The 12382-nt window shown below is 45.7% G+C and overlaps 1 protein-coding gene across 46 annotated transcripts in view; it reads right to left on the bottom strand.

The window, feature by feature from the left end:
• The window catches only part of LOC144799531 (uncharacterized), a 5513712-nt gene that overhangs the window by 4499870 nt on the left and 1001460 nt on the right, over window positions 1-12382 (bottom strand). For all 46 annotated transcript variants that reach the window (XR_013603860.1, XR_013603862.1, XR_013603865.1 and 43 more), the window contains one exon: window positions 5636-5741. Coding sequence is in view for 43 of the 46 variants with exons in the window: in XM_078671256.1 (XP_078527382.1) it covers window positions 5636-5741 (106 nt within the window). In the remaining 3 variants the exon portion in view is untranslated. The remainder of the gene's footprint in view (window positions 1-5635; window positions 5742-12382) is intronic.

Here is a 12382-nt window from a genome sequence, read left to right on the forward strand (position 1 = left end):
CGGGTGTTAGCAATCTCTAGCTGACAATGTCTTATTCAGTATAAATACCTACACAAGTATTATTATACCTTCTGACGTTTATGGAAAATGGGGAAAGCAAGAACTCCTAATTGTCAAAGGTGTGGTTTCTCTTTTGGTACATACTTTCACATGATATGGCAGTGCCCTCTTGTAAAGGAATACTGGTGTACAGTGAGCGCCACGTGTGGGGATGTGGTCAAGAGAACTTTGGTCTTAAACCCCAGGGTGAAGGTTTTGGGAACTAAGGAGTATTTTGGTGGTCCTCAGCATACCTGTATTCTCATTGCCCTCCTGATAACCAAGAGAGATTTGGCACACCAATGATGACAGGAGGAATGGAGTAGGGGCATGTATTTCTGCGCTTGACAGAAGAACTGGTTTATAAAGCCTGGTTTATAAAGCCTGTGGGGTGCAGAAGAAATACATGAAAATATGGAATCTACGGTGAACCTATTCTACTGGATTTGTCTGATGTTGCACCTTAGTTTCTGGTTTGCCTAGTTGTCACCAACATACTTATAGTCTCATCACAAATGTGGTCTGTGGCTGCCTGCTTAATTATAGACAGTACCATAGTGATTGTGAGTGACTCACTGACTCTGCTCCGTATTGTTTTGTTGAACTTTACAATCAATACAAATAATTATTTTAAAAAAACATTCAAGAAGCACTACAGTATGGTTCACACAGATTGAAGTCCATGGAGATCTTTTTACTGGGTGGTAGATTTCAAACTCAAACTTAGGCAGTGGGTTGTGTCCCAACTGCCATCAGCTCAAGTACATTCAAATACTAAGAAATCCAACCCAGTTAGACGGGGGCAGATTTTCAATCTTCACTGACAAGGCTGGACAAAGCAGGCCTTTCTCCACTTCCACAATGTATAGTGAATGCTGTTGTCTACATGAGACCAGGAATGTATATCCACCAGGAGTCAGCTCTGGTGATACCCTGTTTTTATTTACTCTCTGCTGAGAAAGAAGCAGAGTATGGGCTTTCCATATTGTTTCCCTAAGAACAGCAGCTATTCTCCATTTTACATTCACCATTCATATGTAAACAGTATTTACACCTTTGTAGAAGGAACCCTAAACGGCAGATGCAAACAATAGGGCAGATTTACAAGCCCTTTGCCTCACTTTTGCGCTGCTGTTGCATCACTTTTTGTGACAAAGCGGCGGTATAAACAATGCGCACGTTGTGGCCCATTTACAATGTGACGCATCTAGGGAGATTCATCACGTTTTAAAGCCCTCCTTCACATTATACTTGTGTCAGGTGTAAGGTATGCAGGGTAGGCGTTCCCACACAAAAAAGCCATGTCGAAGTGAGGCAGTGAACTCTACAAGATTTCACTGCACCATTTCTAGGACGCCACTGCATCAAAACATTACGCCTGAATGGAGCAGGCATAAGGAGTGACGCAGTGTATTGGGAACAGGCCTCCATGTGCATTGCTGGAGTTCGTCGTGCTCGCAACACAACTCCAGTAATGCGTGACTTTTGGGCCAACAAATCCTTGCACCATGGTGCGCTGTATTATAAATATGCCGCACCCATGGTGGTGGAAGGGTTTCACACGTAGGCGTAAGGAAACTGACTCATCTCTGCTCTAACGCAGCTATGCGTCAGTTTCTTGTAAATCTGCACCAATGTATCTATGACAGGCCCTTCACTTGCACTTCTTTTTATGTTAATGATCATTACAGAAAAGTCATTCTGAATATTGTTCGGAAATCATTCATTAACAAAACAAGACAGTTTACCAGAACTCACTGACTTAATTTACATGGGGAGACCAGTCAGCATTACCCCTGAATACAACTACCCCATTCCAAAACAACATGAATATTTCCACTAGCCCCACAACCTGGAAGTTTAGTAAAATGGTCCAGAAGTGAGGAATAACCAGACACTATATCTCTTTTAAAGTACAACAACGGTGTTCCTGGAGAGGAACAGATTGGCACTTTTGGACTTAGGAATTGGGGGCCCCTGGAATCAGCAATCTCACAAACTGAGCCCAAGAAGAAAAAATACTGGACCAAAAGAGCATCACTTAGACAGATGGTACTGTCAGTGAGGGACTTTTGTCCTTACAGATATGATCTCCATATTATGCCTTAAGTAATTCTGGGCAACTGTTCTACTGTTTACCATGAAACAAAATAGATACATGTTTGACTGGATTCCTGTAATTTATGTATGTTTTTCATATTCACTATCGTGATCTAGATAAATTGGAGATGTGGTACAAACATATTAGCAATGCAAGTGCAACAATGCATAATAGGTTTTCTTGAGGAAGCAAGATAAAACAGACCTGTAACAAATATTTTGACGGCACAGGGTGGAAACTTAACGCTTGGGACAAGCAGGATCGGCAAGGAGCAGTTGGACTTCGGGTAGACACCGAACTCTACTTTAACGAAAACATACATTCAGTTGCCTCCAAGATAATACTTTGGGAAGCCTATAAAACTGTCCTCTGGGATAGAGCATAAAATTGAATTGTGCAGAAGAGGGCAAAAAAGGCTCTAGAGGATCTAGAGCGTCAATTAGTGAGACTGGAAAATAACTTGGGGGCTGACCATGACCCCTTGCGTATCCGGCAGATTGGCTTGCGACGGGAAGAATTCCATGCTCTGGCACACGAACTGGCTAAAAACTAAATAGTAGCTATCCTCAAAAGGTTGTATGAGGCCTGAGACAAGGCAGGCAAACTGCTTGCCTGGCTGAGAAGGAAGGAACTGGAGGCCTGATGGGTAGATCGCATTGTAGACTCCAGTGGGGAGATCATTGTCTGGGGACCAAATCGTGGGTGCCTTTGCCCGTTATTATGCAGATTTGTATGGGGCCAGGCAGTTGCAGTCGTCTCCTCAGATGACAGCATATCTCACCTCAATGACAACCCCTGTCTTGGACGACGAGTCGCAGATAGCCTTAGACGCTGAGCTCTCCCTGAAGAGGTCCGCAGTGTTGTCACTAAACTTAAATCTAATGAGACACCGGGCCCTAATGGAATTCCAGTAGAGTTCTACGAGAAATATCTTGACCTCCCAGCACCCTATCTATTGGCCATGTATTGGGAAGCATACCTATCTGGGGCCCTCCTTCCCGACCTTATGCAGGCAACCATTGTGGTAATACCTAAAGACGGAAAACCCATAGACGACTGTGGCTCCTATTGCCCGATCTCCCTGTTAAAAATGTAAATCAAGATCTTGGCCACAATCCTTGCCACAAGTCTTCTGCAATATATCACGCCGCTGATTTCTAGAGACCAATTTGGCTTCATTCCAGGGAGGTCCACCAGATATAATCTCCGGCGCAGACATAACTGGCTGAACACCATAAAAGACCACCCGGACTCACGTGTTACTAGCGCTGGATGCAGAGAAGGCGTTTGACGCTGTACAATGGCCCTTCCTAGAATGCATGTTAAAGAGATTTGGATTTGGCTCCGCTTACAGGAAGCAGATCTGACTACTGTGTTAAAACCCGGTAGCCTCAGTGAGGTTTAATGGTGTGATGTCCACCCTCTTCTCGATCATGAGAGGTACAAGGCAGGGATGTCACCTCTCCTCCATATTTGCTCTCACCATGGAATCACTTGCATGTAAAATCCAGGATCATCCAGGGGTCCATGGCTTCTATCTTTCAGTGGACACCCACCTTGAGGAAAAAATCTCACTATATGCAGACGATGTCCTGCTCTACGTGACTGATCCTACTAGCTCCATTCCTGAGCTATTTCGCACACTGGAGGAATATGGTGGATTCTCAGGATATTGTGTTAATTGGCAGAAGTCCATAATCTACCTCCCCGACACGCACGACCCTGGGATTCAAATACTTAGGGATCTTTTTGACTTTGCACGGGGGGGCGGATGTGCTAAGTGAAATCTAAACAGGGTCATAAGTGCCTGTCGCGCAGAGATGGAAAGATGGCGGGACCTCCCCTTTACATTATTCGGCAGAGCTGCTATGTTTAAAATGATATCGCTTCCTGAACTGCTCTATGTTCTCCAACACACATACCACCCCATTGCTTCACAGACCTTCTCAATGATAGAGTAAAACTTAAGAACCTTGTTGTGGGAGGGTGGACATCCCAGGGTAACCTTGTCGACCCTCCAAGCAATCAATATAATGGAGTTATTGCTCTACCCGAAATACGAGCGTATTATTGGGCACTCCGCCCTAATAATATCAATGGCTGGCTATACTCCCCTCAAGACCACTCTACTTTCGATTAGAAAGATATCAAAGGGGGTACGAAGTCTTGTCTACACTATCTGCATGGAGGCTGTGGGACAACATGGCTCCTTCCTGCCACTCAGGTAGCCATTCCAGCATGGGCTAAGGCGATGAAAGCTATTGGAAGGTATCAGATACCCACCAGAATGAACAGCTGTGGGAGGGGGAAGTGGTTACCTGACCTGAATAAGCTAGCAGGTTTTCAGGCGTGGGTCCGGATTGGGATCTCCAGAGTGGGCAATATTATGGAACATGGAGACATCGCCCAGTTTTCTTTTTCCAGTGAGAATATGGTATGCACAGCAGCCAGTTTCATAAATATGCACAGGTGCGAAATGTGAGGAGTGCCCAGGGCCTTCCAGGGGAGGGTCTCCCAGAACTTGCTTCCTTGGAGGGGAGGGTGTTGATGGAGGAACAAGGATGTGGCGCAATCTCCTACACCTACAGATCTCTCATCAATAATAAACCTGATGGCCTCAGGGGCTCAAGAGAGAAATGAACGGCGGACGTGGGTACCATGGACGATATCGACGGGGATGCAGCATTGATGCATCCCAGAGAAGTCGCTATTAACACACAACTCAGACTAATCCAATATAACATTTTACATTGCGTCTTCTATGACAGGAATCGTCTACATGCCATAGGGAGGGCCCCTGACTCATGTTGCTTGCGACTTAATGATACTGAAGGGTCCTTTTTCTATAACATTTGGTCTTGTTCTCACATACAATCCTATTGGCACCTTATAGTTGGAGAGCTTAGTGCTATACTCTCATTGCCCCTTCTATTTCATCCCAAATTTCTTCTTTTGGGTATTCACACGACGTTGATCTGACCCGCGCCCAACTACTGTTTTGTGGTTTTTCACTGATGGTGGCTAAGCGGGACGTGGTAAAGTACTGGGGGTAGGAGATTAGCCCTACACTAGAGCGGAGGAGAGGGGACGATATGTACATGGCTGCATAAAAAGTGACATATGTGAGTAGGGGGTGTCCCTCAAAATTCAGGAACATTTGGGGTAAATGGATATCATATTACTTGTTGGACATTCCCTTGGAGGAACATATGAGCTCATAAGAAGGGGATGGGGGAATGACACCAGAAGTATATTCAATGGTAATAGATGCTGTGGTGCGATGTTCTCTAGCACTCCTGTATTTATGGAGGGGCTCTGTCGGATGTTGGCTTGGAGGGTGTGGGTTGGAGGAATGGGAGTTGTATTGAATTGATCTGTTTTTTTTCTACTGTGTCCATAACTAATATTGTCACACAATCGTAGTTTGGCATGTGTCTGCCCTGCAGCATTTATGGACACCTAATATTAATATTTCAACAAAAAAAATTACCTTACCGTTCTTTATATACCAGCCACGCTAATCCCAAACAGCAACTGAAGAAGATCAATCCAATAACAACTGCACTTGCAAACAGAGCAGAGGCTAAATTATTGAAAGGACCTAAATAAAATATTAGAAAGCAGCATTAGATATAGTCAGATTTAGATTTGTTTACGTAGCCAGCTTAAACTGTCCACTTAATAATATCCTAAAAGTTAGTAGCTTACTTGTTAGTATACAAGACCATATTCAACATCTGTGATAAATAACACTTCCGAAGTCCCTCAATAAAAACAACATTGAAAATATATAATTAATTTGGTTCATCTTATAATAACACAACTATTTGGCAAAGGAGGCATCATCACAAACATCATAGAATCATTAAGGATTTTGTGAACAAGGGGCCCGATTCACAGAATGAACTTAAGACTCAATCCTAAACTTACTACTATTTTGGTATTCACAGAATGAACTTACTACTTTTGGTATTCACAGAAGTTAGGATTTTGTCTTAAGTCTGTCTTAAGTCTGTCTTAAGTTTGTCTTAAGACAAACTTAAGACAAAATCCTAACTTCTGTGAATACCAAAAGTAGTAAATTCATTCTGTGAATACCAAAATAGTAGTAAATTTAGGATTGCGTCTTAAGTTCATTCTGTGAATCGGGCCCAAGGATCTTTCATTTGCGTTATTGAAATATGAATTATGTTGTGAATGTAAGTAGGTTCAGATATTTTGTTAAACGTGAACCTAGCTAGCTAGCTAGCAACAAAGCACTGTATAGGGTATTGGTGCAAAGTAAAGAAAGTGTAGAGTCTTGTGTGCCATGCCTACAACTCACTGCCTGAGGCCATGGTAAGTCACCCCTCTACAAGGGTGCACTAGACCTAAGGTGAGGGTACGGTGACATGAGCCCTGTACCCCTACTGGGTCTAAGTCCATTCTTAGGCATTGTAAGTGTAGTAAAGCAATAAAGAGTACATGTTCTGGGAGTTGGTCATTAGAACTCCACAGCTCCATATTTACTTTACTAAACACTGGGAAGATTGGTAGCAAACTTATCAGCACATTAAACCCACACTGATGCCAGTGTGGTATTTAATGTAAAATGCACTCAGAGGGCATCTTATAGATGCCTCCTGAAAATTGACCAGCCCTTGTGTGGTTCTGAATGGCTAACCGTAATTTGCCACCACCAGACAGGTTTCTGTATCCCGGGTTAGAGAGCCTCTGCTCTCTGGATCAAGAAACAAAGCCCATCCTGGGAAGAGGTGTTAGGCCTGCTGCCTCTGGAAGCTGTCCCTGCATTTTGCTGCTCCCAGCAACTGCACCCACTGGTTCGGATCCCCACTTTGGGCAGGAGAATCAGCAGGAAATCCAAGCGAGGTGTGCCCAACTTTGCCAGCCCAACCCCTCAGGTGAGGGGGGCGATGTGAAGCACACATCCCAGTCCTCTGCATCTTGAAGAGGAGGGGACCCAGCCAATTAGCAAGTGGCTCAGGCTCCCTCCCACTTGAGGGTGGCCTAATAAGTGGTGTACTCACCCCAAGGAAGGGACCCATTGGTCCCGACCTGCACACCCTTTTAAACACCCTTAAAATTAATATTTTGGGGCAAGCCTGGACCTTGCCTCCTCAGATTTGAGGAAGAAAGAAGAAGAACTGAAGAGCTGTGCTGACCCAGAACAAAGAAGAGGACACCAACTGCCTTGTGCCCAGCCCTACTCGCCTGTCCCGTCTATGACCTGCCTACAGCAAGAACCCGGCGAGTCCAGCAGCAGCAAACCCCAGAGCCCGGAGGACCTGTGACCTTCCCAGGGACTCTGTCTCCTGTGAGCAAAGCTCACCAAAGTACTCACCTCCAGAATACAGATTTTGTCGACTCCGCAATTCGGCACCACTCTGCACCCGATGTCCACGCCCGAGTTTGAGTGGCCCAACCCCTCCCCCCCAAAGAGGTCTCCCCAGCGATCCTGACCTGGTATCTGGTGATCCCCGACCTCCCTCAAGACTCCCGATGACACCTGCAGCCTCAACCTCCGCAACCGGAGCTGGTAAGAAACCCCAATGCCAGAAGATACCCCTGCATCTGATGCCTTGAGGTGGCCCAGCAGACAGTGTCCAGGCATCCGCCAGGACCCCAACTTACCTCTCCAGCAAATGGTCACCTTCAGGAAGCCTCCCTGCCCGAGTCAGCAGCAAATTTCCAAAACCAAACGTCTCCATTTGAAATCATAGGGTTCCCGACGTCCGACTTGCACCCTGCAGTTGGCTGCCCCAGTGCCGCTGGTGGTGCTGCTCCTCTGCTGGTCGTTGTCCCCTGCAATGCTGACCTTCATCCCAGGAGCTTTGCTCCCACACCCAAGTATCCTGCTCATCAGCAGTCCCTAAGTGAAGGCCCCTTAGCCCTATTGGCTAACATTGGGCCCATGCACTCCACAACCGGCCGCCACAGTGCCGCTGGTGGTGCAACTTGAGTGCATTTCTAAACCTTGGGGTACTTTGGTCCTAAACCCCAAAACTCGCCCCTGTAAGTTGAGTACTTACCTTCCAAACCAATAACCATTTTTCTCCCATAGGAACCCATAATATGAGATTCGGGGCCTAAATATTTTCTTAGTGTGTGTTGGAAAGTCATCTTGTGCCCTGGGCACTCCCCAACTTTTTGCTCACTGGAACTGGTGGTAAGTGACTCTAACTGAACCTGGCTCTGCCTAACCAGGCACAGGGCCAGTGCTATGCTGAAATAGGCACATTTAGAATACAATGAAAACATCTACATACACTAGGGTACGCTGTGGGTTAGGGTACCCCTTTGATTGGCATGGACAACCTTATAAGGCCATAGAACATAATAGGGCAGGGGGATTGAAACTACCTAACAGTCCCCTGTATATAATAATGTATTGCAGTTTAGAGACCAGCAGCCCTTTCTGTACTTGCATGTGTGCACTGCTGAAGCCTGAGGTCAGTTTAAAAGTAGCCCTGTGTTTCAGGACTGCTTTTAAAAAGCAAATTATGCCCAAACTCGACTTTGGTGTTAGGGATATTTAAAAATGGTTGACCTACAATGTTTGGGCATATTAGGTACCCCCATGGTCTTCCCTGGGTGTCCCAGGGGTGGTAGATCAGGTATTTGTAAGGAGCATCCTTATAAAATGAGTTTTATATGCCCTGGGTTAAGTGAAATGTCACATTTCACTCCCCACATTGTGATAAAGTGCTGCCCAAAATGGACTTAGGTGGTAGGGGCACTGTGGAGGGAGAATCTGCAATATTGTTACACTTTCAGAACCCCCAAAGTCTCCCCTAGGTGTTCCTGGGGTAGGGGTCCTGTAAATATATGTAGAATACTTATCAAATATGTTTTTATAAGCCCTGATGCTGGAAAAATGGCCCAAGTAATTTTTCCCATTGCAAATCTCATGCCACATAGGTTAACACGGAAAGATGTTTTTAACTACTAACTCTTGATAGGAGAAGGCTAAAAATACCATTCAAAGACTTCCTAGAATGGTATTAATAAATCCAACAATATGATATTGTTGAATTTCTCCTAAAATGAACAGACAAGAATGTATAAGACTTTTTTGTTTGTAAGCCCAGATTCAACCTTCCAGTGGTCTATCCTGATTGGTCAGAGATAGGTGGATTAGCCAGTCTTCTTTGAAGAGGTGATAAAGAGCCCCTGGGGTTAACCAGCTCTGCTGATAGGCACTGTTCTGTTACACAGGAATGCCAGAGCAGGGGGAGAAGTCGTAAAAAATGGACTTCAAGGGAATGGGAAGACACCAGTGTCGGTTACAACTCCACTCTTTTGACCCCAGACCAAATGCTAGGCTTAAGGAAGGAATGAGCATATGCAAGGGGGAGAGACTATGGAGATTAGCCAGGGTGTGTATTTAGGCAGCTCTTCTCTCCCTGCTGGAAATCAGCCATTATGAATTTGGAAGAATTGGTGCGCTCTTTGAATAAATAGTGCCACACTCTGCAGGAAGTGGTCAGACCTCTGGGTGGTACCCTGCAGCCCATTGGACAGGAGTGACCTCCAGCTTGACCCAGAGAAATTGAAATAAGTATCTGAGAATGGCAGAGCCCCCCAGATCTGCTGATTGAAACTTAAGAAAGCAAGACGGGCCAAGCTGGAAGTTTGATGTGCATTTCCTAAGGCCTGCACTCTGAAGACTGCAATTCTGCACCATCTGAAACACCAGCCTGTGGATTACCTTGCTGTAAAATGACCAAAAAAGTGGACTCCCTGCAAGCTATAGGTTAACAGAGCTCACCTGGAACATCACCTCCAAGGATTCTCAACCTGGAGAACTACCAGTGGATTGTAAGGGTTGTGTCCAAGTGGATTGTGGGAACTGAAGTCCTCAACTTTCAAGGACCATCATGGAGATTCAAGACCCTTGGAGTGAGTTTGAGATACTTTGGGACCCTTTAGGGAACTTCAGGAAAAATGTCCTAAAGTTTGGAGAACTTTGGAGCAACTTTGGAAAAAAGCTCCATAAGAGGAGACCGAACCTGGCCAGCCAAGCCGCCTGACTTCAACCGCGAGCTGGCCTGCCGTCCAGGTTTGTCCATCTGAAAAGCTCCGTAGGTCCTACTTTCCAGAGTTTGACCAGGAATAGTGAAGAGCATCGAGCGACCCTGCGAAAAAAAGCTCCGTAAAAGTTTCTAAGTCCGAACGAAGAAAAGGTGACCGGGAGCAACCGCGAAAGCCAAGCCACCTGCCTTCAACCGCGTGTCGGCCTGGATCCTTGGTTTGTCCCGCTGGAATGCTCCGGATGTCGGACTTCCATAAGTGTGACCAGGAACTCGCTGCAAGGCAATCTGCGAACCCTCGTCAAAAATGGACTGGCTGACAAATTCGAGAGACCCCGGCGAGAAAAGCTCCAGATATGTTTCTAAGTCAGAAGGTAAAAACTGTGACTGAGACCTACCGTGAGGGGTAGCCGCCCAGTGCTCCATCGCAGTCGGCCTGAAACTTTGACTTTGACCCGGTCTATCGCACCCAGATGTACCGATAAGGCTCCATAGGTTTCTATGTGCTAGAAATTGCTAAATCTTTGAAAATTCATATCTCCAGCTCCCTACATTGGATCTTTGCCATTTTGGGGTCATTTTAAAAATATAAATATTTCCTATTTTTATAAATTGGTGTTAGATTTTGATTGTGCATTATGTCTTCATTATTTACTGAAATGGTGTTTTTAAATGCTTTACATACCTGTCTTTCAAGTTAAGCTGCCTGATCGCAGCCAAGCTACCAAGGGTTAAGCATAGGACGCCTGATCTTGCACCACTGACATTAGGGCCAACAAGACCCGGACTGCTTCACGGCTGCCTGCCACCGCTGTCATCCCTGCGCACCAGGAGGCGCTACTAAGCCGAGAAAGGGCTCCCACAGCACGGGCCGTGCCCGGGACTGTCTGCACCCGTCAGTACCAGACAGAGGCAGGGCAGGGCCACCCCCATTGGATTCATCTTGTCAGAAATCTGGAACTATTTTCCTCTGTGGTGCCACCAACCCCCTTTGAAAAAAATAAGGAAACCCAAGATGCTTTCATAGCCAGGGCTTGGCGTTGTTAGACTTCTTCAGTCATATCCAGTTAACAAGGGTTGGCTCTCTCTATCATTCTACTCTTGAGCATGAGAACAGGGCACCAGGATTGTAGCCCCGTGAGACTCCACATTGGCCGTGACGTTCCCTGCGTCCGGAGGTATTTAGCAGCAGCTTTAGATTCTGCAACCTTCAAGTGGGACTCTTTGGGACTCATGAGTTATAGAAGTACATTTACTGAGTCCCTAAATACCATCTCTCCCTAGCGCTAAGAATTGTTTTGGGTGTCCCATCACAATTGTTTTGGCCAGTACCCTTGACAAGGATCCATAACCACTGCTACCAAGTCGTTTCTTTGGCAATAAAAGATCTACCTCTTTACCATAGCCACTCTCCGACTTATTGTCATGGGGAAAAGGAAATCCATTGACAATGATGGGGTGGAAAGACCGAGGGGCCACACAGGAACACCAGTAACACTAAGATAGCTTGCAATTCCATAGTTAACAACCGTGTTCTCGATCGGATTGATGATCTATTGATAGAATGCCATGATATCTTAGCTCCTGTTTCAAACCCAGTGACCCCAGGCAACCTGCAATATTCTGTTGTACCAGTCCTTTCCCCCAGTCTAAACTAGGCCTGGGTGTTAAATTCCGTTCCGCTTGCGGAATTTGGGTAATTTCGCATTCCGGGGAGAACGTGGAATTGCCCAAAATTCCGCGATCCGCTGCTTCACGGAATTTTTTGCTTGTTTGCGGTTTCAAAATGCATGTTCGCAAGATATTTCTCCCCGAGCACGCAAACAGCGTTCACGAACAGGAAAAAAGCATTGCTAACGGGCGGAACAAGCAATTCCGCATGTTCGCAGAACTTTTGCGTGCTTGTGGAGACTTTTTACCGTTTCGCGGAGCTTTGCGTAGCGCGACTATGCAAATTCCGCCCACCCTTAGTCTAAACGTCAATCATGCTGAACAACTTCTGTCTATATTCACCAAGCGCACCACATAGAGCGCAAAGAATACTACCTCAAGACCCAATATCACTACGCAATATGCACCAGTGGAGGTTGATAGGAGGTAGGGACTTTCCCATCTCTCACTGTAGAGGCAGATAAAAGTTTAACAGATAACACTACTGACATCAATACTATCACCAAAATCTCTTTAGCCAACCGATACTTACCATGCCACG

This window comes from Lissotriton helveticus, chromosome 1_2 (genome assembly GCF_964261635.1).
Source record: "Lissotriton helveticus chromosome 1_2, aLisHel1.1, whole genome shotgun sequence".
In the NCBI taxonomy this organism is placed as follows: Eukaryota; Metazoa; Chordata; class Amphibia; order Caudata; family Salamandridae; genus Lissotriton; species Lissotriton helveticus.